Raw genomic sequence first — 24,376 nt, forward strand, 5'->3', positions numbered from 1 at the left:
ACAGTTTTATTTAAGCAAACTAAACCAACAAAATAGAGCCACTATGATGATCATGACTAAAATACTGTCTGAAGTGACGAGAACCAGCCAGGGTCCTTAGTGTCTGGGTTTGTAGTGGATCATCAATAGACAAGCAGACGATGTTCCTAAAACACCCATTCCTCTTTACCTTGTAACATCTGGTTCTGGAGGCTCAAGGTCCAGGAGGAGGGTTAAGGTCTAAAGAGACAGGACATGCCTGGAAACTCTGCAAAGGAGTTAGCTAGTAGAACCTAAGGAGATTCCTCTGATCAGGATGATCCTGAACCCTTAAGGTATCCCACAATCCCTTGCGTGACATGATGTATCAGCTCATCTCACGTCACGGAAACCAACTAAAACATGCGTAGAACAGAGAGAGAGTCTCTTTGTAGTTCATGTCCAGAAGGCTGTAGGATCTGACTCCATCCTCCATGATTCTGACTCCATCCTCCATGTCTCTGAGTCCATCCTCCATGTCTCTGAGTCCATCCTCCATGTCTCTGAGTCCATCCTCCATGTCTCTGACTCCATCCTCCATGTCTCTGACTACATCCTCCGTGTCTCTGACTCCATCCTCCATGTCTCTGACTCCATCCTCCGTGTCTCTGACTCCATCCTCCATGTTTCTGACTCCATCCTCCATGTCTCTGAGTCCATCCTCCATGTCTCTGAGTCCATCCTCCATGTCTCTGAGTCCATCCTCCATGTCTCTGAGTCCATCCTCCATGTCTCTGACTCCATCCTCCATGTTTCTGACTCCATGTTTCTGACTCCATCCTCCATGTTTCTGACTCCATCCTCCATGTTTCTGACTCCATCCTCCATGTCTCTGACTCCATGTTTCTGACTCCATCCTCCATGTTTCTGACTCCATCCTCCACGTCTCTGACTCCATCCTCCACGTCTCTGACTCCATCCTCCACGTCTCTGACTCCATCCTCCATGTTTCTGACTCCATCCTCCACGTCTCTGACTCCATCCTCCATGTTTCTGACTCCATCCTCCATGTCTCTGACTCCATCCTCCATGTCTCTGACTCCATCCTCCACGTCTCTGACTCCATCCTCCATGTTTCTGACTCCATCCTCCATGTCTCTGACTCCATCCTCCATGTCTCTGACTCCATCCTCCATGTTTCTGACTCCATCCTCCATGTCTCTGACTCCATCCTCCACGTCTCTGACTCCATCCTCCATGTTTCTGACTCCATCCTCCATGTCTCTGACTCCGTCCTCCATGTCTCTGACTCCATCCTCCATGTTTCTGACTCCATCCTCCATGTCTCTGACTCCATCCTCCATGTTTCTGACTCCATCCTCCATGTTTCTGACTCCATCCTCCATGTCTCTGACTCCATCCTCCATGTCTCTGACTCCATCCTCCATGTTTCTGACTCCATGTTTCTGACTCCATCCTCCATGTCTCTGACTCCATCCTCCATGACTCTGACTCCATCCTCCATGTTTCTGACTCCATCCTCCATGTTTCTGACTCCATGTTTCTGACTCCATCCTCCATGTCTCTGACTCCATCCTCCGTGTCTCTGACTCCATCCTCCATGTTTCTGACTCCATCCTCCACGTCTCTGACTCCATCCTCCATGTTTCTGACTCAATCCTCCGTGTTTCTGACTCCATCCTCCATGTTTCTGACTCCATCCTCCGTGTCTCTGACTCCATCCTCCATGTTTCTGACTCCATCCTCCATGTTTCTGACTCCATCCTCCATGTTTCTGACTCCATCCTCCGTGTCTCTGACTCCATCCTCCATGTTTCTGACTCCATCCTCCATGTTTCTGACTCCATCCTCCATGTTTCTGACTCCATCCTCCATGTTTCTGACTCCATCCTCCATGTCTCTGACTCCATCCTCCATGTCTCTGACTCCATCCTCCATGTTTCTGACTCCATCCTCCATGTTTCTGACTCCATCCTCCGTGTCTCTGACTCCATCCTCCATGTTTCTGACTCCATCCTCCACGTCTCTGACTCCATCCTCCATGTTTCTGACTCAATCCTCCGTGTTTCTGACTCCATCCTCCATGTTTCTGACTCCATCCTCCGTGTCTCTGACTCCATCCTCCATGTTTCTGACTCCATCCTCCATGTTTCTGACTCCATCCTCCATGTCTCTGACTCCATCCTCCATGTTTCTGACTCCATCCTCCATGTTTCTGACTCCATCCTCCATGTCTCTGACTCCATCCTCCATGTCTCTGACTCCATCCTCCACGTCTCTGACTCCATCCTCCATGTTTCTGACTCCATCCTCCATGTCTCTGACTCCATCCTCCATGTTTCTGACTCCGTCCTCCATGTCTCTGACTCCGTCCTCCATGTCTCTGACTCCGTCCTCCATGTCTCTGACTCCATCCTCCATGTCTCTGACTCCATCCTCCATGTTTCTGACTCCATCCTCCATGTTTCTGACTCCATCCTCCATGTTTCTGACTCCATGTTTCTGACTCCATCCTCCATGTTTCTGACTCCATCCTCCATGTCTCTGACTCCATCCTCCATGTCTCTGACTCCATCCTCCATGTCTCTGACTCCATCCTCCATGTCTCTGACTCCATCCTCCATGTTTCTGACTCCATGTTTCTGACTCCATCCTCCATGTCTCTGACTCCATCCTCCATGTCTCTGACTCCATCCTCCATGACTCTGACTCCATCCTCCATGTTTCTGACTCCATCCTCCATGTTTCTGACTCCATGTTTCTGACTCCATCCTCCATGTCTCTGACTCCATCCTCCATGTTTCTGACTCCATCCTCCATGTTTCTGACTCCATCCTCCGTGTCTCTGACTCCATCCTCCATGTTTCTGACTCCATCCTCCACGTCTCTGACTCCATCCTCCATGTCTCTGACTCCATCCTCCATGTCTCTGACTCCATCCTCCATGTCTCTGACTCCATCCTCCATGTTTCTGACTCCATGTTTCTGACTCCATCCTCCATGTTTCTGACTCCATCCTCCATGTCTCTGACTCCATCCTCCATGACTCTGACTCCATCCTCCATGTTTCTGACTCCATCCTCCATGTTTCTGACTCCATGTTTCTGACTCCATCCTCCATGTCTCTGACTCCATCCTCCATGTCTCTGACTCCATCCTCCATGTTTCTGACTCCATCCTCCATGTTTCTGACTCCATCCTCCATGTTTCTGACTCAATCCTCCGTGTTTCTGACTCCATCCTCCGTGTTTCTGACTCCATCCTCCGTGTCTCTGACTCCATCCTCCGTGTCTCTGACTCCATCCTCCATGTTTCTGACTCCATCCTCCATGTTTCTGACTCCATCCTCCATGTCTCTGACTCCATCCTCCATGTTTCTGACTCCATGATTCTGACTCCATCCTCCGTGTCTCTGACTCCATCCTCCATGTTTCTGACTCCATCCTCCATGTTTCTGACTCCATCCTCCATCTTTCTGACTCCATCCTCCATCTTTCTGACTCCATCCTCCATGTTTCTGACTCCATCCTCCATGTCTCTGACTCCATCCTCCACGTCTCTGACTCCGTCCTCCATGTTTCTGACTCCATCATCCATGTCTCTGACTCCATCCTCCATGTTTCTGACTCCATCCTCCATGTTTCTGACTCCATGATTCTGACTCCATCCTCCGTGTTTCTGACTCCATCCTCCATGTCTCTGACTCCATCCTCCATGTCTCTGACTCCATCCTCCATGTCTCTGACTCCATCCTCCGTGTTTCTGACTCCATCCTCCATGTTTCTGACTCCATCCTCCATGTTTCTGACTCCATCCTCCATGATTCTGACTCCATCCTCCATGATTCTGACTCTATCCTCCATGTCTCTGACTCCATCCTCCATCTTTCTGACTCCATCCTCCATGTCTCTGACTCCATCCTCCGTGTCTCTGACTCCATCCTTCATGATTCTGACTCCATCCTCCATGTCTCTGACTCCATCCTCCATGTTTCTGACTCCATCCTCCATGATTCTGACTCCATCCTCCATGTCTCTGACTCCATCCTCCATCTTTCTGACTCCATCCTCCATCTTTCTGACTCCATCCTCCATGATTCTGACTCCATCCTCCATGTCTCTGACTCCATCCTCCATCTTTCTGACTCCATCCTCCATCTTTCTGACTCCATCCTCCATGTTTCTGACTCCATCCTCCGTGTCTCTGACTCCATCCTCCGTGTCTCTGACTCCATCCTCCGTGTCTCTGACTCCATCCTCCGTGTCTCTGACTCCATCCTCCGCGTCTCTGACTCCATCCTCCATGTCTCTGACTCCATCCTTCATGATTCTGACTCCATCCTCCATGTCTCTGACTCCATCCTCCATGTTTCTGACTCCATCCTCCATGATTCTGACTCCATCCTCCGTGTCTCTGACTCCATCCTCCATGATTCTGACTCCATCCTCCGTGTCTCTGACTCCATCCTCCATGTCTCTGACTCCATCCCTCCGTGTCTCTGACTCCATCCTCCATGTTTCTGACTCCATCCTCCATGTCTCTGACTCCATCCTCCATGTCTCTGACTCCATCCTCCATGTCTCTGACTCCATCCTCCATGTTTCTGACTCCATCCTCCGTGTCTCTGACTCCATCCTCCATGATTCTGACTCCATCCTCCGTGTCTCTGACTCCATCCTCCGCGTCTCTGACTCCATCCTCCATGTCTCTGACCTCCATGTTTCTGACTCCATCCTCCACGTCCTCTGACTCCATCCTCCATCTTTCTGACTCCATCCTCCACGTTTCTGACTCCATCCTCCATGTCTCTGACTCCATCCTCCACGTCTCTGACTCCATCCTCCACGTCTCTGACTCCATCCTCCACGTCTCTGACTCCATCCTCCATGTCTCTGACTCCATCCTCCATGTCTCTGACTCCATCTTCCGTGTCTCTGACTCCATGTTTCTGACTCCATCCTCCATGTCTCTGACTCCATCCTCCACGTCTCTGACTCCATCCTCCATGTCTCTGACTCCATCCTCCATGTCTCTGACTCCATCTTCCGTGTCTCTGACTCCATGTTTCTGACATCCATCCTCCATGTCTCTGACTTCCATCCTCCATGTCTCTGACTCCATCCTCTCCATGTTTCTGACTCCATGATTCTGACTCCATCCTCCATGTTTCTGACTCCATCCTCCATGTTTCTGACTCCATCCTCCATGTCTCTGACTCCATCCTCCATGTCTCTGACTCCATCCTCCATGTTTCTGACTCCATCCTCCATGTCTCTGACTCCATCCTCCATCTTTCTGACTCCATCCTCCATCTTTCTGACTCCATCCTCCATGTCTCTGACTCCATCCTCCACGTCTCTGACTCCATCCTCCACGTCTCTGACTCCATCCTCCACGTCTCTGACTCCATCCTCCATGTCTCTGACTCCATCCTCCATGTCTCTGACTCCATCTTCCGTGTCTCTGACTCCATGTTTCTGACTCCATCCTCCATGTCTCTGACTCCATCCTCCATGTCTCTGACTCCATCCTCCATGTTTCTAACTCCATGATTCTGACTCCATCCTCCATGTTTCTGACTCCATCCTCCATGTTTCTGACTCCATCCTCCATGTCTCTGACTCCATCCTCCATGTCTCTGACTCCATCCTCCATGTTTCTGACTCCATCCTCCATGTTTCTGACTCCATCCTCCATGTCTCTGACTCCATCCTCCATGATTCTGACTCCATCCTCCATGATTCTGACTCTATCCTCCATGTCTCTGACTCCATCCTCCATCTTTCTGACTCCATCCTCCATGTCTCTGACTCCATCCTCCGTGTCTCTGACTCCATCCTCCATGTCTCTGACTCCATCCTCCGTGTCTCTGACTCCATCCTTCATGATTCTGACTCCATCCTCCATGTCTCTGACTCCATCCTCCATGTTTCTGACTCCATCCTCCGTGTCTCTGACTCCATCCTCCGTGTCTCTGACTCCATCCTCCGCGTCTCTGACTCCATCCTCCATGTCTCTGACTCCATCCTTCATGATTCTGACTCCATCCTCCATGTCTCTGACTCCATCCTCCATGTTTCTGACTCCATCCTCCATGATTCTGACTCCATCCTCCGTGTCTCTGACTCCATCCTCCATGATTCTGACTCCATCCTCCGTGTCTCTGACTCCATCCTCCATGTCTCTGACTCCATCCTCCGTGTCTCTGACTCCATCCTCCATGTTTCTGACTCCATCCTCCATGTCTCTGACTCCATCCTCCATGTCTCTGACTCCATCCTCCATGTTTCTGACTCCATCCTCCATGTCTCTGACTCCATCCTCCATGTCTCTGACTCCATCCTCCATGTCTCTGACTCCATCCTCCATGTCTCTGACTCCATCCTCCATGTCTCTGACTCCATCCTCCATGTTTCTGACTCCATCCTCCGTGTCTCTGACTCCATCCTCCATGATTCTGACTCCATCCTCCGTGTCTCTGACTCCATCCTCCGCGTCTCTGACTCCATCCTCCATGTCTCTGACTCCATGTTTCTGACTCCATCCTCCGCGTCTCTGACTCCATCCTCCATGTCTCTGACTCCATGTTTCTGACTCCATCCTCCACGTCTCTGACTCCATCCTCCATCTTTCTGACTCCATCCTCCACGTTTCTGACTCCATCCTCCATGTCTCTGACTCCATCCTCCATGTCTCTGACTCCATGTTTCTGACTCCATCCTCCATGTCTCTGACTCCATCCTCCATGTTTCTGACTCCATCCTCCATGTTTCTGACTCAATCCTCCGTGTTTCTGACTCCATCCTCCGTGTTTCTGACTCCATCCTCCGTGTCTCTGACTCCATCCTCCGTGTCTCTGACTCCATCCTCCATGTTTCTGACTCCATCCTCCATGTTTCTGACTCCATCCTCCATGTCTCTGACTCCATCCTCCATGTTTCTGACTCCATGATTCTGACTCCATCCTCCGTGTCTCTGACTCCATCCTCCATGTTTCTGACTCCATCCTCCATGTTTCTGACTCCATCCTCCATCTTTCTGACTCCATCCTCCATCTTTCTGACTCCATCCTCCATGTTTCTGACTCCATCCTCCATGTCTCTGACTCCATCCTCCACGTCTCTGACTCCGTCCTCCATGTTTCTGACTCCATCATCCATGTCTCTGACTCCATCCTCCATGTTTCTGACTCCATCCTCCATGTTTCTGACTCCATGATTCTGACTCCATCCTCCGTGTTTCTGACTCCATCCTCCATGTCTCTGACTCCATCCTCCATGTCTCTGACTCCATCCTCCATGTCTCTGACTCCATCCTCCGTGTTTCTGACTCCATCCTCCATGTTTCTGACTCCATCCTCCATGTTTCTGACTCCATCCTCCATGATTCTGACTCCATCCTCCATGATTCTGACTCTATCCTCCATGTCTCTGACTCCATCCTCCATCTTTCTGACTCCATCCTCCATGTCTCTGACTCCATCCTCCGTGTCTCTGACTCCATCCTTCATGATTCTGACTCCATCCTCCATGTCTCTGACTCCATCCTCCATGTTTCTGACTCCATCCTCCATGATTCTGACTCCATCCTCCATGTCTCTGACTCCATCCTCCATCTTTCTGACTCCATCCTCCATCTTTCTGACTCCATCCTCCATGATTCTGACTCCATCCTCCATGTCTCTGACTCCATCCTCCATCTTTCTGACTCCATCCTCCATCTTTCTGACTCCATCCTCCATGTTTCTGACTCCATCCTCCGTGTCTCTGACTCCATCCTCCGTGTCTCTGACTCCATCCTCCGTGTCTCTGACTCCATCCTCCGTGTCTCTGACTCCATCCTCCGCGTCTCTGACTCCATCCTCCATGTCTCTGACTCCATCCTTCATGATTCTGACTCCATCCTCCATGTCTCTGACTCCATCCTCCATGTTTCTGACTCCATCCTCCATGATTCTGACTCCATCCTCCGTGTCTCTGACTCCATCCTCCATGATTCTGACTCCATCCTCCGTGTCTCTGACTCCATCCTCCATGTCTCTGACTCCATCCTCCGTGTCTCTGACTCCATCCTCCATGTTTCTGACTCCATCCTCCATGTCTCTGACTCCATCCTCCATGTCTCTGACTCCATCCTCCATGTCTCTGACTCCATCCTCCATGTTTCTGACTCCATCCTCCGTGTCTCTGACTCCATCCTCCATGATTCTGACTCCATCCTCCGTGTCTCTGACTCCATCCTCCGCGTCTCTGACTCCATCCTCCATGTCTCTGACTCCATGTTTCTGACTCCATCCTCCACGTCTCTGACTCCATCCTCCATCTTTCTGACTCCATCCTCCACGTTTCTGACTCCATCCTCCATGTCTCTGACTCCATCCTCCACGTCTCTGACTCCATCCTCCACGTCTCTGACTCCATCCTCCACGTCTCTGACTCCATCCTCCATGTCTCTGACTCCATCCTCCATGTCTCTGACTCCATCTTCCGTGTCTCTGACTCCATGTTTCTGACTCCATCCTCCATGTCTCTGACTCCATCCTCCACGTCTCTGACTCCATCCTCCATGTCTCTGACTCCATCCTCCATGTCTCTGACTCCATCTTCCGTGTCTCTGACTCCATGTTTCTGACTCCATCCTCCATGTCTCTGACTCCATCCTCCATGTCTCTGACTCCATCCTCCATGTTTCTGACTCCATGATTCTGACTCCATCCTCCATGTTTCTGACTCCATCCTCCATGTTTCTGACTCCATCCTCCATGTCTCTGACTCCATCCTCCATGTCTCTGACTCCATCCTCCATGTTTCTGACTCCATCCTCCATGTCTCTGACTCCATCCTCCATCTTTCTGACTCCATCCTCCATCTTTCTGACTCCATCCTCCATGTCTCTGACTCCATCCTCCACGTCTCTGACTCCATCCTCCACGTCTCTGACTCCATCCTCCACGTCTCTGACTCCATCCTCCATGTCTCTGACTCCATCCTCCATGTCTCTGACTCCATCTTCCGTGTCTCTGACTCCATGTTTCTGACTCCATCCTCCATGTCTCTGACTCCATCCTCCATGTCTCTGACTCCATCCTCCATGTTTCTGACTCCATGATTCTGACTCCATCCTCCATGTTTCTGACTCCATCCTCCATGTTCTTCTGACTCCATCCTCATGTCTCTGACTCCATCCTCCATGTCTCTGACTCCATCCTCCATGTTTCTGACTCCATCCTCCATGTTTCTGACTCCATCCTCCATGTCTCTGACTCCATCCTCCATGATTCTGACTCCATCCTCCATGATTCTGACTCTATCCTCCATGTCTCTGACTCCATCCTCCATCTTTCTGACTCCATCCTCCATGTCTCTGACTCCATCCTCCGTGTCTCTGACTCCATCCTCCATGTCTCTGACTCCATCCTCCGTGTCTCTGACTCCATCCTTCATGATTCTGACTCCATCCTCCATGTCTCTGACTCCATCCTCCATGTTTCTGACTCCATCCTCCGTGTCTCTGACTCCATCCTCCGCGTCTCTGACTCCATCCTCCATGTCTCTGACTCCATCCTTCATGATTCTGACTCCATCCTCCATGTCTCTGACTCCATCCTCCATGTTTCTGACTCCATCCTCCATGATTCTGACTCCATCCTCCGTGTCTCTGACTCCATCCTCCAGTGATTCTGACTCCATCCTCCGTGTCTCTGACTCCATCCTCCATGTCTCTGACCCATCCTCCGTGTCTCTGACTCCATCCTCCATGTTTCTGACTCCATCCTCCATGTCTCTGACTCCATCCTCCATGTCTCTGACTCCATCCTCCATGTTTCTGACTCCATCCTCCATGTCTCTGACTCCATCCTCCATGTCTCTGACTCCCATCCTCCATGTCTCTGACTCCATCCTCCATGTCTCTGACTCCATCCTCCATGTTTCTGACTCCATCCTCCGTGTCTCTGACTCCATCCTCCATGATTCTGACTCCATCCTCCGTGTCTCTGACTCCATCCTCCTCCGCGTCTCTGACTCCATCCTCCATGTCTCTGACTCCATGTTCTGACTCCATCCTCCGCGTCTCTGACTCCATGTTTCTGACTCCATCCTCCACGTCTCTGACTCCATCCTCCATCTTTCTGACTCCATCCTCCACGTTTCTGACTCCATCCTCCATGTCTCTGACTCCATCCTCCATGTCCTCTGACTCCATGTTTCTGACTCCATCCTCCACGTCTCTGACTCCATCCTCCATCTTTCTGACTCCATCCTCCACGTTTCTGACTCCATCCTCCATGTCTCTGACTCCATCCTCCATGTCTCTGACTCCATGTTTCTGACTCCATCCTCCATGTCTCTGACTCCATCCTCCATGTCTCTGACTCCATGTTTCTGACTCCATCCTCCGCGTCTCTGACTCCATCCTCCATTTCTCTGACTCCATGTTTCTGACTCCATCCTCCACGTCTCTGACTCCATCCTCCATCTTTCTGACTCCATCCTCCACGTTTCCTGACTCCATCCTCCATGTCATCTGACTCCATCCTCCATGTCTCTGACTCCATCCTCCACGTCTCTGACTCCATCCTCCATGTCTCTGACTCCATCCTCCATGTCTCTGACCCATCCTCCATGTTTCTGACTCCATGTTTCTGACTCCATCCTCCATGTCTCTGACTCCATCCTCCATGTTTCTGACTCCATCCTCCATGTTTCTGACTCCATCCTCCATGTCTCTGACTCCATCCTCCATGTTTCTGACTCCATCCTCCATGATTCTGACTCCATCCTCCATGTCTCTGACTCCATCCTCCATGTCTCTGACTCCATCCTCCATGTCTCTGACTCCATCCTCCATGTTTCTGACTCCATCCTCCGTGTCTCTGACTCCATCCTCCATGATTCTGACTCCATCCTCCGTGTCTCTGACTCCATCCTCCGCGTCTCTGACTCCATCCTCCATGTCTCTGACTCCATGTTTCTGACTCCATCCTCCGCGTCTCTGACTCCATCCTCCATGTCTCTGACTCCATGTTTCTGACTCCATCCTCCACGTCTCTGACTCCATCCTCCATCTTTCTGACTCCATCCTCCACGTTTCTGACTCCATCCTCCATGTCTCTGACTCCATCCTCCATGTCTCTGACTCCATCCTCCACGTCTCTGACTCCATCCTCCATGTCTCTGACTCCATCCTCCATGTCTCTGACTCCATCCTCCATGTCTCTGACTCCATCCTCCATGTTTCTGACTCCATGTTTCTGACTCCATCCTCCATGTCTCTGACTCCATCCTCCATGTTTCTGACTCCATCCTCCATGTTTCTGACTCCATGTTTCTGACTCCATCCTCCATGTCTCTGACTCCATCCTCCATGTTTCTGACTCCATCCTCCATGTTTCTGACTCCATCCTCCATGTCTCTGACTCCATCCTCCATGTTTCTGACTCCATGATTCTGACTCCATCCTCCATGTTTCTGACTCCATCCTCCATGTCTCTGACTCCATCCTCCATGTTTCTGACTCCATCTTCCATGATTCTGACTCCATCCTCCATGTCTCTGACTCCATCCTCCACGTCTCTGACTCCATCCTCCATCTTTCTGACTCCATCCTCCATCTTTCTGACTCCATCCTCCATGTCTCTGACTCCATCCTCCATGTCTCTGACTCCATCCTCCATGTCTCTGACTCCATCCTCCGTGTTTCTGACTCCATCCTCCACGTCTCTGACTCCATCCTCCGCGTCTCTGACTCCATCCTCCATCTTTCTGACTCCATCCTCCATCTTTCTGACTCCATCCTCCATGTCTCTGACTCCATCCTCCATGTTTCTGACTCCATCCTCCATGTCTCTGACTCCATCCTCCATGTTTCTGACTCCATGATTCTGACTCCATCCTCCATGTTTCTGACTCCATCCCTCCATGTCTCTGACTCCATCCTCCATGTTTCTGACTCCATCCTCCATGTCTCTGACTCCATCCTCCATGTTTCTGACTCCATCTTCCATGTCTATGACTCCATCCTCCATGTCTCTGACTCCATCCTCCATGTCTCTGACTCCATCCTCCATGTCTCTGACTCCATCCTCCATGATTCTGACTCCATCCTCCATGATTCTGACTCTATCCTCCATGTCTCTGACTCCATCCTCCATCTTTCTGACTCCATCCTCCATGTCTCTGACTCCATCCTCCATGTTTCTGACTCCATCCTCCATGTCTCTGACTCCATCCTCCATGTTTCTGACTCCATGATTCTGACTCCATCCTCCATGTTTCTGACTCCATCCTCCATGTCTCTGACTCCATCCTCCATGTTTCTGACTCCATCCTCCATGTCTCTGACTCCATCCTCCATGTTTCTGACTCCATCTTCCATGTCTATGACTCCATCCTCCATGTCTCTGACTCCATCCTCCATGTCTCTGACTCCATCCTCCATGTCTCTGACTCCATCCTCCATGATTCTGACTCCATCCTCCATGATTCTGACTCTATCCTCCATGTCTCTGACTCCATCCTCCATCTTTCTGACTCCATCCTCCATCTTTCTGACTCCATCCTCCGTGTCTCTGACTCCATCCTCCATGTCTCTGACTCCATCCTCCGTGTCTCTGACTCCATCCTTCATGATTCTGACTCCATCCTCCATGTCTCTGACTCCATCCTCCATGTTTCTGACTCCATCCTCCGTGTCTCTGACTCCATCCTCCGTGTCTCTGACTCCATCCTCCGCGTCTCTGACTCCATCCTCCATGTTTCTGACTCCATCCTCTATCTTTCTGACTCTATCCTCCATGTCTCTGACTCCATCCTCCATCTTTCTGACTCCATCCTCCATGTCTCTGACTCCATCCTCCGTGTCTCTGACTCCATCCTCCATGTCTCTGACTCCATCCTCCGTGTCTCTGACTCCATCCTTCATGATTCTGACTCCATCCTCCATGTCTCTGACTCCATCCTCCATGTTTCTGACTCCATCCTCCATGATTCTGACTCCATCCTCCGTGTCTTCTGACTCCATCCTCCATGATTCTGACTCCATCCTCCGGTGTCCTCTGACTCCATCCTCCCATGTCTCTGACCTCCATCCTCCGTGTCTCTGACTCCATCCTCCATGTTTCTGACTCCATCCTCCATGTCTCTGACTCCATCCTCCATGTCTCTGACTCCATCCTCCATGTCTCTGACTTCCATCCTCCATGTTTCTGACTCCATCCTCCGTGTCTCTGACTCATCCTCCATGATTCTGACTCCATCTCTCCGTGTCTCTGACTCCATCCTCCGCGTCTCTGACTCCATCCTCCATGTCTCTGACTCCATGTTTTCTGACTCCATCCTCCGCGTCTCTGACTCCATCCTCCATGTCTCTGACTCCATGTTTCTGACTCCATCCTCCACGTCTCTGACTCCATCCTCCATCTTTCTGACTCCCTCCTCCACGTTTCTGACTCCATCCTCCATGTCTCTGACTCCATCCTCCATGTCCTGACTCCATTTTCTGACTCCATCATCCTCCATGTCTCTGACTCCATCCTCCATGTCTCTGACTCCATGTTTCTGACTCCATCCTCCGCGGTCTCTGACTCCATCCTCCATTTCTTTCTCTGACTCCATGTTTCTGACTCCATCCTCCACGTCTCTCTGACTCCATCCTCCATCTTTCTGACTCCATCCTCCCCCACGTTTCTGACTCCATCCTCCATGTCTCTGACTCCATCCTCCACGTCTCTGACTCCATCCTCCATGTCTCTGACTCCATCCTCCATGTTTCTGACTCCATGTTTCTGACTCCATCGCTCCATGTCCTCTGACTCCATCCTCCCTGTTCTGACTCCATCCTCCATGTTTCTGACTCCATCCTCCATGTCTCTGACTCCATCCTCCATGGGTTTCTCGGACGTCCATCCCTCCATGATTCCTGACTCCATCATCCATGTCTCTCTGACTCCAGCCGCCATGTCTCTGACCTTCCATCCTCCATGTCTCCTGACTCCATCCTCCCATGTTTCTGACTCCATCCTCCGTGTCTCTGACTCCATCCCTCCAGGAATTGACTCCATCCTCCGTTCTCTGACTCCTCCATCCTCCGCGTCTCTGACTCCATCCTCCATGTCTCTGACTCCATGTTTCTGACTCCATCCTCCGCGTCTCTGACTCCATCCTCCATGTCTCTGACTCCATGTTTCTGACTCCATCCTCCATGTTTCTGACTCCATCCTCCATGTTTCTGACTCCATCCTCCACGTCTCTGACTCCATCCTCCATCTTTCTGACTCCATCCTCCACGTTTCTGACTCCATCCTCCACGTCTCTGACTCCATCCTCCATGTCTCTGACTCCATCCTCCATGTCTCTGACTCCATCCTCCACGTCTCTGACTCCATCCTCCATGTCTCTGACTCCATCCTCCATGTCTCTGACTCCATCCTCCATGTTTCTGACTCCATGTTTCTGACTCCATCCTCCATGTCTCTGACTCCATCCTCCATGTTTCTGACTCCATCCTCCATGTTTCTGACTCCATCCTCCATGTCTCTGACTCCATCCTCCATGTTTCTGACTCCATCCTCCATGTTTCTGACTCCATCCTCCATGTCTCTGACTCCATCCTCCATGTTTCTGACTCCATGATTCTGACTCCATCCTCCATGTTTCTGACTCCATCCTCCATGTCTCTGACTCCATCCTCCATGTTTCTGACTCCATCTTCCATGATTCTGACTCCATCCTCCATGTCTCTGACTCCATCCTCCACGTCTCTGACTCCATCCTCCATCTTTCTGACTCCATCCTCCATCTTTCTGACTCCATCCTCCATGTCTCTGACTCCATCCTCCATGTCTCTGACTCCATCCTCCATGTCTCTGACTCCATCCTCCATGTCTCTGACTCCATCCTCCGTGTTTCTGACTCCATCCTCCACGTCTCTGACTCCATCCTCCGCGTCTCTGACTCCATCCTCCATCTTTCTGACTCCATCCTCCATCTTTCTGACTCCATCCTCCATGTCTCTGACTCCATCCTCCATGTTTCTGACTCCATCCTCCATGTCTCTGACTCCATCCTCCATGTTTCTGACTCCATGATTCTGACTCCATCCTCCATGTTTCTGACTCCATCCCCCATGTCTCTGACTCCATCCTCCATGTTTCTGACTCCATCTTCCATGTCTCTGACTCCATCCTCCATGTCTCTGACTCCATCCTCCATGTCTCTGACTCCATCCTCCATGTTTCTGACTCCATCCTCCATGTTTCTGACTCCATGTTTCTGACTCCATGATTCTGACTCCATCCTCCATGTTTCTGACTCCATCCTCCATGTTTCTGACTCCATCTTCCATGTCTCTGACTCCATCCTCCGCGTCTCTGACTCCATCCTCCACGTCTCTGACTCCATCCTCCATCTTTCTGACTCCATCCTCCATCTTTCTGACTCCATCCTCCATCTTTCTGACTCCATCCTCCGTGTCTCTGACTCCATCCTCCATGTTTCTGACTCCATCCTCCATGTTTCTGACTCCATCCTCCATGTCTCTGACTCCATCCTCCATGTTTCTGACTCCATCCTCCATGTTTCCGTCACTAATGACGTCAGAGTTAAAGTCTGGAATCAGCTCAGCAGCTGAAGCTCCTTTCCTCCCTGATGGAGTTCTGCTGACCCAGGAAAGGTCAGGGAGCAGGAGGTAGGAGCTAGGAGATAGGAGATAGGAGCTAGAACATTTCAGACGGATCCTGAGACTTCAGAACCATATTGACGAAGATCATCAGCTGTTATTCAGATCTGGGTAGGAGCTAGGAACAGGAACTAGGAACAGGAGCTAGGAGCTAGAGGCTGTTATTAAGGGTATTCAGATGGAGCCTGACTTTTCAGCTTCATTTGCAACCAGGTTTCTCTTTTTTTTCTCAGTTTTACAATATTTAAAGTCTTGTCAGAGTGATGCTGCCCTCTGTAGGTTAAAATGAGTATTTTAACCTACAGGGTTAAAATATAGAACAGTTCCTCTTTCTTTGTTTCAGCGAAACGGCTTTGAGCAGTTCTGCATCAACTTTGTGAACGAGAAGCTGCAGCAGATCTTTATCGAGCTAACACTGAAGGCTGAACAGGTAACTTAGACATTATTCTGGGTTCATGAAGATTTCTCCTCAAAGATCTGTTCTGTCATTTGGAGGCGTTTGTCTTGGTTCTGATGGTGGCCCTGAATTCCTGCAGGAGGAATATGTCCAGGAAGGGATCAAATGGACTCCCATTGAGTATTTTAACAACAAGGTGGTCTGTGACCTCATCGAGTCCAAACTGGTGAGTTGAATCATTTGAGAATACAGCTTTGTTGGGGGGGGCTTAACCACGCATCACTTCCTCTGTCCCCCCCCCCCCCCCCCACAGAATCCTCCTGGGGTCATGAGCATCCTGGATGATGTGTGCGCTACAATGCACGCCAAAGGTGAGGGGGCAGATCAGACTCTGTTGCAGAAGCTGCAGGGACAAATCGGATCACACGAGCACTTCAGCAGCTGGAACAAAGGCTTCATCGTCCACCACTATGCGGGCAAGGTCCTCTGCTGCACACAACTAAACGTGTTCACCACACCTGTACCACCTCTACCTTGCTACGTCTTTCTCATTGAAGCTCACCTGTCTCTCTCTCAGGTGTCGTATGACGTTAACGGGTTCTGTGAGCGGAACAGAGACGTTCTGTTCAACGACATCATTGAGCTGATGCAGAGCAGCGAGTTGTGAGTACTCTGAGTATTCAACTAAACATCTTTATGAGGACATCTCTGGTTTAGGAGGACATTTGTATGGGGTAGGAAAACTGTCAATATAAATGTATGCATGGAGAATACAAGTTTAGAAGTTATGAAATACAGAGTTACAACTTTGCTACAGCGCAAATATGAATCACAAACGTACGATTACGACTCTACAACCCCGATGAAGCTGTTCTGCACTCCTTACCAGATGGTAGCGGTGATGAACTTAAACGTTTTTCACCAACCACCATTAAACAAGAAGAGAAAGAAAGAAGAGGAAAACAGCACTTGCATTCTCACAGATGAAACATCTGTAGTCACATGTCATTACTGCCACCAGCTGGTAGGATGCGTAATAGCTCCAGAGGCTGTAGATTCATAAATGTATGATTTGTTCTTGTATTTTTGCAAAGTTGTAACTTCTAAACTTATATTCTCACAGATGAAAGATCTAAATGTTACACGTATGTATGAGTTGACAACCAGGACCAAATACAAACCCTAAATTTATTCACGTTTATTGACTTAGATTTACAAATGTGTAGGTTTATATTGACAGTTATTTTACGCCGTACATTTGGGTCAACCCAAATCAGAGACAGGTTTAAAACAATAGCGCCTTCAAATGGACAGCTGTTGTAGCTGCACAACATTAAACTCATTTAACCTCATTAGTCTAATTTTAATAGACCTGGAGTGAAGAAAGTGAAACTCATTAAAGTATTTACCTTTGAAAATAAAATGTCATAGTTAAATCAGAGGTGAGTTTTTAACATTCAGAAAAAGATAGACGGCTATATTTGATCAAGGATCTTTACTGTCATTATGTGACACTAATCAATACATAACGTTCAAACTGAATGCACCAACAACACCTCCTGAGGAGTTAAAAAGTGTGCAGAGACATTAGCATGTGAGAGACGTCGGATCGAGAAGCTGTGGAACCAGCAGCATGTTTGTAAATGTGTAAGACCATAAACTGGGCTGCTGGTTTGATTCTCAGCAGGAGGCCATAGCCCTCACAGCTTTAGGAAAGATGATGAGATTATACTTAACCCTGTCTGTGTTGCTTTCATGGTCAGTCTGTTCATCAGAGCTCTGTTCCCGGAGAACCTAGAAGCGGAGAAACGAGGGCGCCCATCCACAGCCAGCAGCAAGATCAAGGTGAGACTGGTCATCAACAGGTACCAGGTTCAACTGATCCAGTTGTTAGCAGGTCCCTCATTAAATCTCCAACTCCTCCAGAAACAAGCCAACAGTCTGGTCCAGACCCTGATGAAGTGCACCCCCCACTACATCCGCTGCATCAAACCCAATGAGACCAAACGGGCCAGAGACTGGGAGGAGAACCGGGTCAGGCATCAGGTGGAGTACCTAGGGCTCCGAGAGAACATCAGAGTCCGTCGAGCCGGATACGCCTACCGACGAGTCTTCAACAAGTTCCTGCACAGGTCCCACTTCAAACACAGCAAAAACCAGAACCGCATGCTGCTGCCGATGCACTAAGCGCGTCTGGTGGTCTGCAGGTATGCCATCTTGACCAGAGAGACCTGGCCTGAGTGGAAGGGCGACCAGCGGCAGGGAGTGATGCACCTCCTCAACTCGGTCAACATGGATCAGGACCAGTTCCAGCTGGGAAAAGCCAAAGTCTTCATCAAAGCACCAGAGTCGGTAAGAGATCCCAGGAAGTCTTCCTCCTACTTTAGAAGTAAACGTTCCTGCCAACACCAAGGTCCAGAGATCCTGAAGCAGAGACTTCATTCTGTGACAGTGAAGGTTCTGTTCTGCCTGTCCAGTAAAAACTGATGTCAGGGCTTTTCTTTGGCAGCTTTTCCTGTTGGAGGAGATGCGTGAGAGGAAGTACAACGGTTACGCCCGGGTCATTCAGAAGGCGTGGCGTAAACACATCGCTGTCCGCAAATACGTCAAGATGAGGGAGGAAGGTCAGGCAGTCTTCCTCAAACGAGACAGAAGAGTCTGAGTCCAGTTTAAATATTGATTGATTTGGGTTCTTTTCAGCCTCCGATGTCCTTCTGAACAAAAAGGAACGCCGCAGAAACAGCATCAACAGGAACTTTGTGGGAGATTACATCGGTACCGACAACCATCCTGAGATCCGACAGTTTGTGGGCCGCAGAGAGAGGATTGACTTTGCAGACGTGGTGGTGAAATTTGACCGAAGATTTAAGGTAAGAACGACTCGTTGAAACGGGAGTCCTAGAACTTTGAGTTGGTGCTGAATTTAATCAAGTCCGCTCATCTTCTTCTTAAACTCCCTGGACTTCTGTGGTCCAAATGTTCTGGTTCAGAACAGGACTAGAACCTTGTCTTGTTTTTGCTGTTCTACAGACGGTGAAACGGGACCTCATCCTGACGCCAAAGTTCCTGTATTTGATTGGCCGAGAGAAGGTGAAACAGGGTCCAGATAAAGGCCAGATCCAGGAGGTTCTAAAGAGGAAGATTGAACTTAACAGAATCCAGTCTGTTTCTCTCAGGTAAGCCAGCAGAACCGGAGCTGAAAGTAGAAACGGGAAGTGTGATATCTGGAGGTGTGTGATTATTGCTTCTACGTGAGGTTCTGAGGTTTTTCCCGGTCCGTCTGTCTCCGCCAGCACTCTACAGGATGACTTTTTCATCATCCATGAAGAAGAGTACGACAGCGTTCTGCAGAGCGTCTTCAAGACGGAGTTCCTCAGTCTGCTGGTGAAACGGTACCAGGAGAAAACGGAGAAGAAACTGTCGCTGAAATTCAACAACCTGTGAGTACCCCCCCCCCCCCCCCCGCTGCTAAAAGCTCTCGGCTGATCTCCCTCTGCAGGTGGAAGTTAGGCAGATGGTGTCTGACTTCCTGTTTTAGTAAAGACCTGTTTCAGCTGAAGGCGTAGACGCTGTTTTAGATGGTCCAGAAACAGTTTGTAGGTATAATGCTCTGCGTTAAGCACTGAAGGCTTCATCAAAACACAGCAGGTCCACAGACCGTCACTATGAAACACATCAGGATGCAGATTCATCAAGACACTTCTTTATGTCCTGTCTGGCAGCACAGCATTAACAATTGCTTTCTGAACGACAATAGATTTAATTTCCCCAGTGGAGCCATAATGCTTTCACCATAGAGCTCCGCTTGATGCATATATGCAAGAAGTTTTATTAGAATTTATGCTGGGACTATTTCAAGTTCAATGGACACAAAAACAGGTAGAAGAGGAAACGATTTGACAAAATGCCGAAAAGGTGACAAAAATAGAGAGAACAATAGAGAGAACCCTAACCCTGCTTCTACACCTGCAGAGAGAGAAATAAACATACCAGCAAACCTTCTGACATTGAACCTTTCTGCTCCACATTCTTCTCCCCGTCTCAACCCAGTCTGGAGTTTAAGGTGAAGAAGGGCCGACATCTGTTTAGCTCTTCGGGCTCCAGGCAGATCCAGTTCCAGGTGGGCCAGGGCGACGAGCCGGAGCTGAAACCCAGTGGGAAGGTCCTGCAGGTCTCCATTGGACCAGGACTCCCCAAGAACTCCAGTAAGTTTTACCAGAGTTTGTTCTCCGTGTCAGAACCTTCGTGTCTCCTTCACTTCTCTCCCTGTGTTTGATCTGCAGGACCAACCAGGAAAGATAAACGCAAGAGCCGCTACATGGGCCACCAGGCTCCACAGGCCTACCAGAACAACTCGGGTACCTGCAGGACACCTTCTGGATTCAGAACATTTCTGAGCTCATAGTTTACTGGTTTTCTCTTTACTTTTTCTTTAGCTCCTCACCACAGGGAGGGCGGAGCACCCAGAGGACAGCCACCCTTCTCAAGAGGGTCCACTCTGAGGAACCAGTCCAGTATGGAGCAGCCCACCCTGCCCCGCCTCCAGAACCAGCACCGCCCCAGTACCCAGCGTTCCCAGAACCAGGACATGGGCTTCATGAACGTCCCTGATCAGGGGGCAGCAGGGTGGGGTACCAGCGGCTGCAGTATTCTCAGAGGTTACATGAGCAGCTGGTGGGTATAATTCTCCCTGCTCTTTGCCTGCAGGCTCCACAGGCGCCTTTCAAAGGAGGTAAAACCAGTTCCAGGCGCTGGCCGGCCTAAACCAAAACCCCGGTCTCCTCAGTGCAGAGCTCTGTACGCCTACGATGCCCAGGATACCGATGAGCTCAGCTTCAACACTGATGACATAATTGAGATTCTGACTGAAGGTACTGCTGTTACTCCTCCTCCTCTTTCTTCTTCAGGCTTCTCTCTTTCAGGCGTCGCCACAGAGTCTGCATGTAACCACACCTCCTGCTGCATCTTCTCTCTCACCAACTACCTTCATGTCCCCTTTAACTCCATCCATAAACCTCTTCTTCCATCTTCCTCTAGGCCAGGGCTTCCCAAAATAACCGTGCCACAGACCCCCTTTTGACGGGTGGGATTTATTGTAAGAATGAAGTCATAATATTAGGAGAATAAAGTTATGTTTTTAGAAGAACTTTTACAAAAACGTGAAGCCTTCCCATTGCATTACAATGACGAATGTTGATCATCTTGTAAAGTTATACTCTGGTATCGGTTTAATACAGAAAAGTGTCATCTTTGTCGTACATCAGCTTTAAATCATGTCGTGACACCCAGGAGGTCTCGCTGCCCCCAGGGTGTCCTGACCCCCGCCTTTAGGAACATCTGCTCCAGACCTCCAGCCTGGCAGATCCAGCCTCAGCGTCCTCCTACGGATCTCTGGACACGTCCAGTCTGGCCTCTCTGGCTTCATCTCCAGAACATCTAACCTGATCTGTCCCTCTGAACTCATTCCTGATCTTCTCCATCCTCGTCTCTCCCAGAGAGAAGCTCAACATCTTCATCTCTGCCTCCTGTCTCATCCTCAGCTCCTCTGTCTCTAAACCAGACATCTCTGGTCTCACCTCCATCTTCTTCTCTTTTCCTTTGAATTCTTGCCAAGACTTCAGTCCTCCTACAGCTCACCTTCATTCCTCTCCAGGGCAAACTTTCCTCCACCTCCACCCTGCTCTCACCACAGATCACAATATCATCTGCAAACATCAGAGCCTGCAGAGGTCCAGTCTGACCTCGCCCATCACTCTGTCCATCACCACAGCATCTGCTGCACCGTCTAACGTCTTTCTCTGCTACTTCAGCCCTTCTCATTCAATGCCACAGCTCCTTATCTGGATCCTGTTATTCTGTCTCTAGGTCCATTAAACACGATCCAGCTCCCTCTGATCCTCTCTGAGGATGTTGATGGAGAAAGTCCTGCATTTTCTTGCCATGAACCCATCCTGCTGCTCACAGACCATCACTCCTGACCTCAGTCCAGCTTCCACTACTCTTTCCCGTAACGTCATTGTTTGACTTATTAACTTTATTCCTCTGCAGCTGCCGCAGCTTGTTCCTGGAAATTGGTACCAGCACTTATCCTCCATTCATCAGGCATCTTCTGGCTCTCTGAGGTCTTATTAAACTTTTTAATCTTTGCTGCTTATGGAACTCTGTCTTCATTCTACTTCCTGATCCACAAAGCTCCATAATTCTGCTCTTTCTCTCATTTTCCTCATTCATCAACTCTTCAAAATACTCCTTCCATCTTCCTATCACACTTGTTGCACCTGTCAGTACATCTCACATCGGTCCTTAATCACCCTGACCTGCTGAGCATCCTTCCCATCTCTGCCTCACCAACCTGTAGAAATCCTAAATAAGATAAGCTTTATTGATCTCACAGTGGAGAAATTCACTTGTCCCTCTCCCTCCTTAGTGTCCAACCTATCAAACAAGTCTGCTCTTTGATTGGCTGCAGCTACCTTCACTGTTCACTGTTGTGCTTCTTATCATTGAACACCGATACCACAGCTAGCGCCCCCTTCAGGCACTGCTCTGTATTATCCTAGAGTCATGTGGGCTGTTTGCGGACCACAGGTACCTGCAGACATGAGGTTCTAAAGACTTGTTCTATGGTCCATCCTGTGATTCCTACACGTTCTGTAGAGTCGGACTCTTATCGCCGTCTTCTTGTCTCTGTAGACTCGTCTGGTTGGTGGTTCGGCCGGTTGCGGGGCAAAGAGGGGATGTTCCCTGGAAACTATGTGGAGAAGATCTAGACCTGCTTTCGGCGCTCAGATGTCCTAAGCCTGCTGCTGAGGATGGAGTCTGAGGTCGCTGTGGCGTTCAGGACATCAGCAGAACATTAGATTATTCCACACCAGGAGACATTCAGAAACAAACGCATAAAGGTTCCCGTCTGACGACTGTCGATCGGCCAGAGAGTCTTCATCCTCAGAGGTCAGCCAGGGCTCAGTACTGGTCCAGTCGGACCCAAAGTGAAAAGCCCCAAAGTTTGATACGTTTTAAATGGTTCTCTGATCCCTTCAGCTATTTTAAAGGAGCAATTCGATCATTGTTGACATCCCTGATACCACAGACCTAAACAGGTCAGTTAGCGCCCCCTCCAGGCCTGGATGCTAGTTCAGGTCCATCTGATCCAGAAGCAGTCTGGATCATTCTGGGAATCCTTAACCAATAATTCTCAGGTTTTCACCATCTTAGTATAAAAAAACCATTTACTGAGCTGACTTTGTTTTTTTATCTGCACTTCTATCGTTTTTCCTGAATCTTCTCTTTTTCATCTCTCATCACATCTTGTTCAGTTTAATGTGAGCCAGATGGAGGCTGTAGCAGTTATTCCTGCATCAGCACACTGAACAAAAAAACTCACCACTACATTACCCAGAGTTCCTGCAGAAAGGAGTGCTGCCTTCAGGTGCTGATGGAGATTAGTGTTTTGATCGGTCATTGTTTTTACAGTCTGAATATTCCATATTTACGCTTAAGTTGTAAATAAATCATTTTAAACTCAAATGGAACCAATTTTAGATTAAAATGCATTTTGGACTATATTACAAACAAATAAAAATGATCTCTGATTTAAAGACCTATCCAGAATCTTTTAATTTTTGGAAACTGCTATTTGCTTTGTTACTGTGAGACTAAAGTGAGTCGTGCTAAAGGGTTCTATATGCACACACCCATTGATGTATTTTACTAATAATAGTATCAATATTTTATACTATATCTTACTTTACTATATATTAATGTACTCTGTCAATACATCATTGCATTGCAGACACCATTTGATTTGTGCTGTGGTGTTGCCCCTGAAGTGCATTCACCTTAACTGACACTGGTTTTATTGTGAAAGGAGGAAACACACCGGACACGTTGCAAAGCAGCATACGCTTGTTCGACGCTTAGGTTGGCTTTTCATGTCACAGTAATCAGGAGGACGGGATCATTCTTTATATAGCAATATTGTAAAAAAGACAGATTCCCTTACCAATAAACGTCTGTTCTAAACATTGTGTCTATATATCTAAGTCTCATGGAAGGATTGATGTGAATCTTTTCTGTTCAATAAATGAACATTAATTAGCTAGAAAGCACCACTTCACTGCAGTATTTCTGGCTGGTCGCCTGTTGGGTGAACGGCAGGTGAACAATGTCAGGTAAGCAAAACTTTGTTGCCGAAATCGCATTCAGTGTGAACTCAACTTTTCAGACTGATCAAATTCCTATTGTCATTAAGCTCATCCCTAATTTATCGGATGCTTCAGGCCTCAAATTGAATCTAAACAAATGTGCATAGCTCCCATTTTGACC

General features: G+C 49.1%; 1 protein-coding gene across 1 annotated transcript in view; it reads left to right on the forward strand.

Annotated features, from left to right (window-relative positions):
* Positions 1-24,078, forward strand: part of myo1eb (myosin IEb) — a 28,323-nt gene extending 4,245 nt beyond the window's left edge. Inside the window, exons 12-27 of the mRNA XM_012857626.3 lie at positions 15,998-16,084; positions 16,191-16,277; positions 16,365-16,532; positions 16,629-16,714; positions 17,815-17,896; positions 17,978-18,183; positions 18,259-18,403; positions 18,561-18,675; positions 18,752-18,921; positions 19,082-19,227; positions 19,345-19,491; positions 20,102-20,256; positions 20,335-20,409; positions 20,488-20,677; positions 20,759-20,922; positions 22,745-24,078. Coding sequence (XP_012713080.2) covers positions 15,998-16,084; positions 16,191-16,277; positions 16,365-16,532; positions 16,629-16,714; positions 17,815-17,896; positions 17,978-18,183; positions 18,259-18,403; positions 18,561-18,675; positions 18,752-18,921; positions 19,082-19,227; positions 19,345-19,491; positions 20,102-20,256; positions 20,335-20,409; positions 20,488-20,677; positions 20,759-20,922; positions 22,745-22,821 — 2,100 coding nt within the window. The 3' untranslated portion in view covers positions 22,822-24,078. The remainder of the gene's footprint in view (positions 1-15,997; positions 16,085-16,190; positions 16,278-16,364; positions 16,533-16,628; positions 16,715-17,814; positions 17,897-17,977; positions 18,184-18,258; positions 18,404-18,560; positions 18,676-18,751; positions 18,922-19,081; positions 19,228-19,344; positions 19,492-20,101; positions 20,257-20,334; positions 20,410-20,487; positions 20,678-20,758; positions 20,923-22,744) is intronic.
* The last annotated feature ends 298 nt before the right edge of the window (positions 24,079-24,376 follow it).

This window comes from Fundulus heteroclitus, chromosome 3, assembly GCF_011125445.2.
Source record: "Fundulus heteroclitus isolate FHET01 chromosome 3, MU-UCD_Fhet_4.1, whole genome shotgun sequence".
In the NCBI taxonomy this organism is placed as follows: domain Eukaryota; kingdom Metazoa; phylum Chordata; class Actinopteri; order Cyprinodontiformes; family Fundulidae; genus Fundulus; species Fundulus heteroclitus.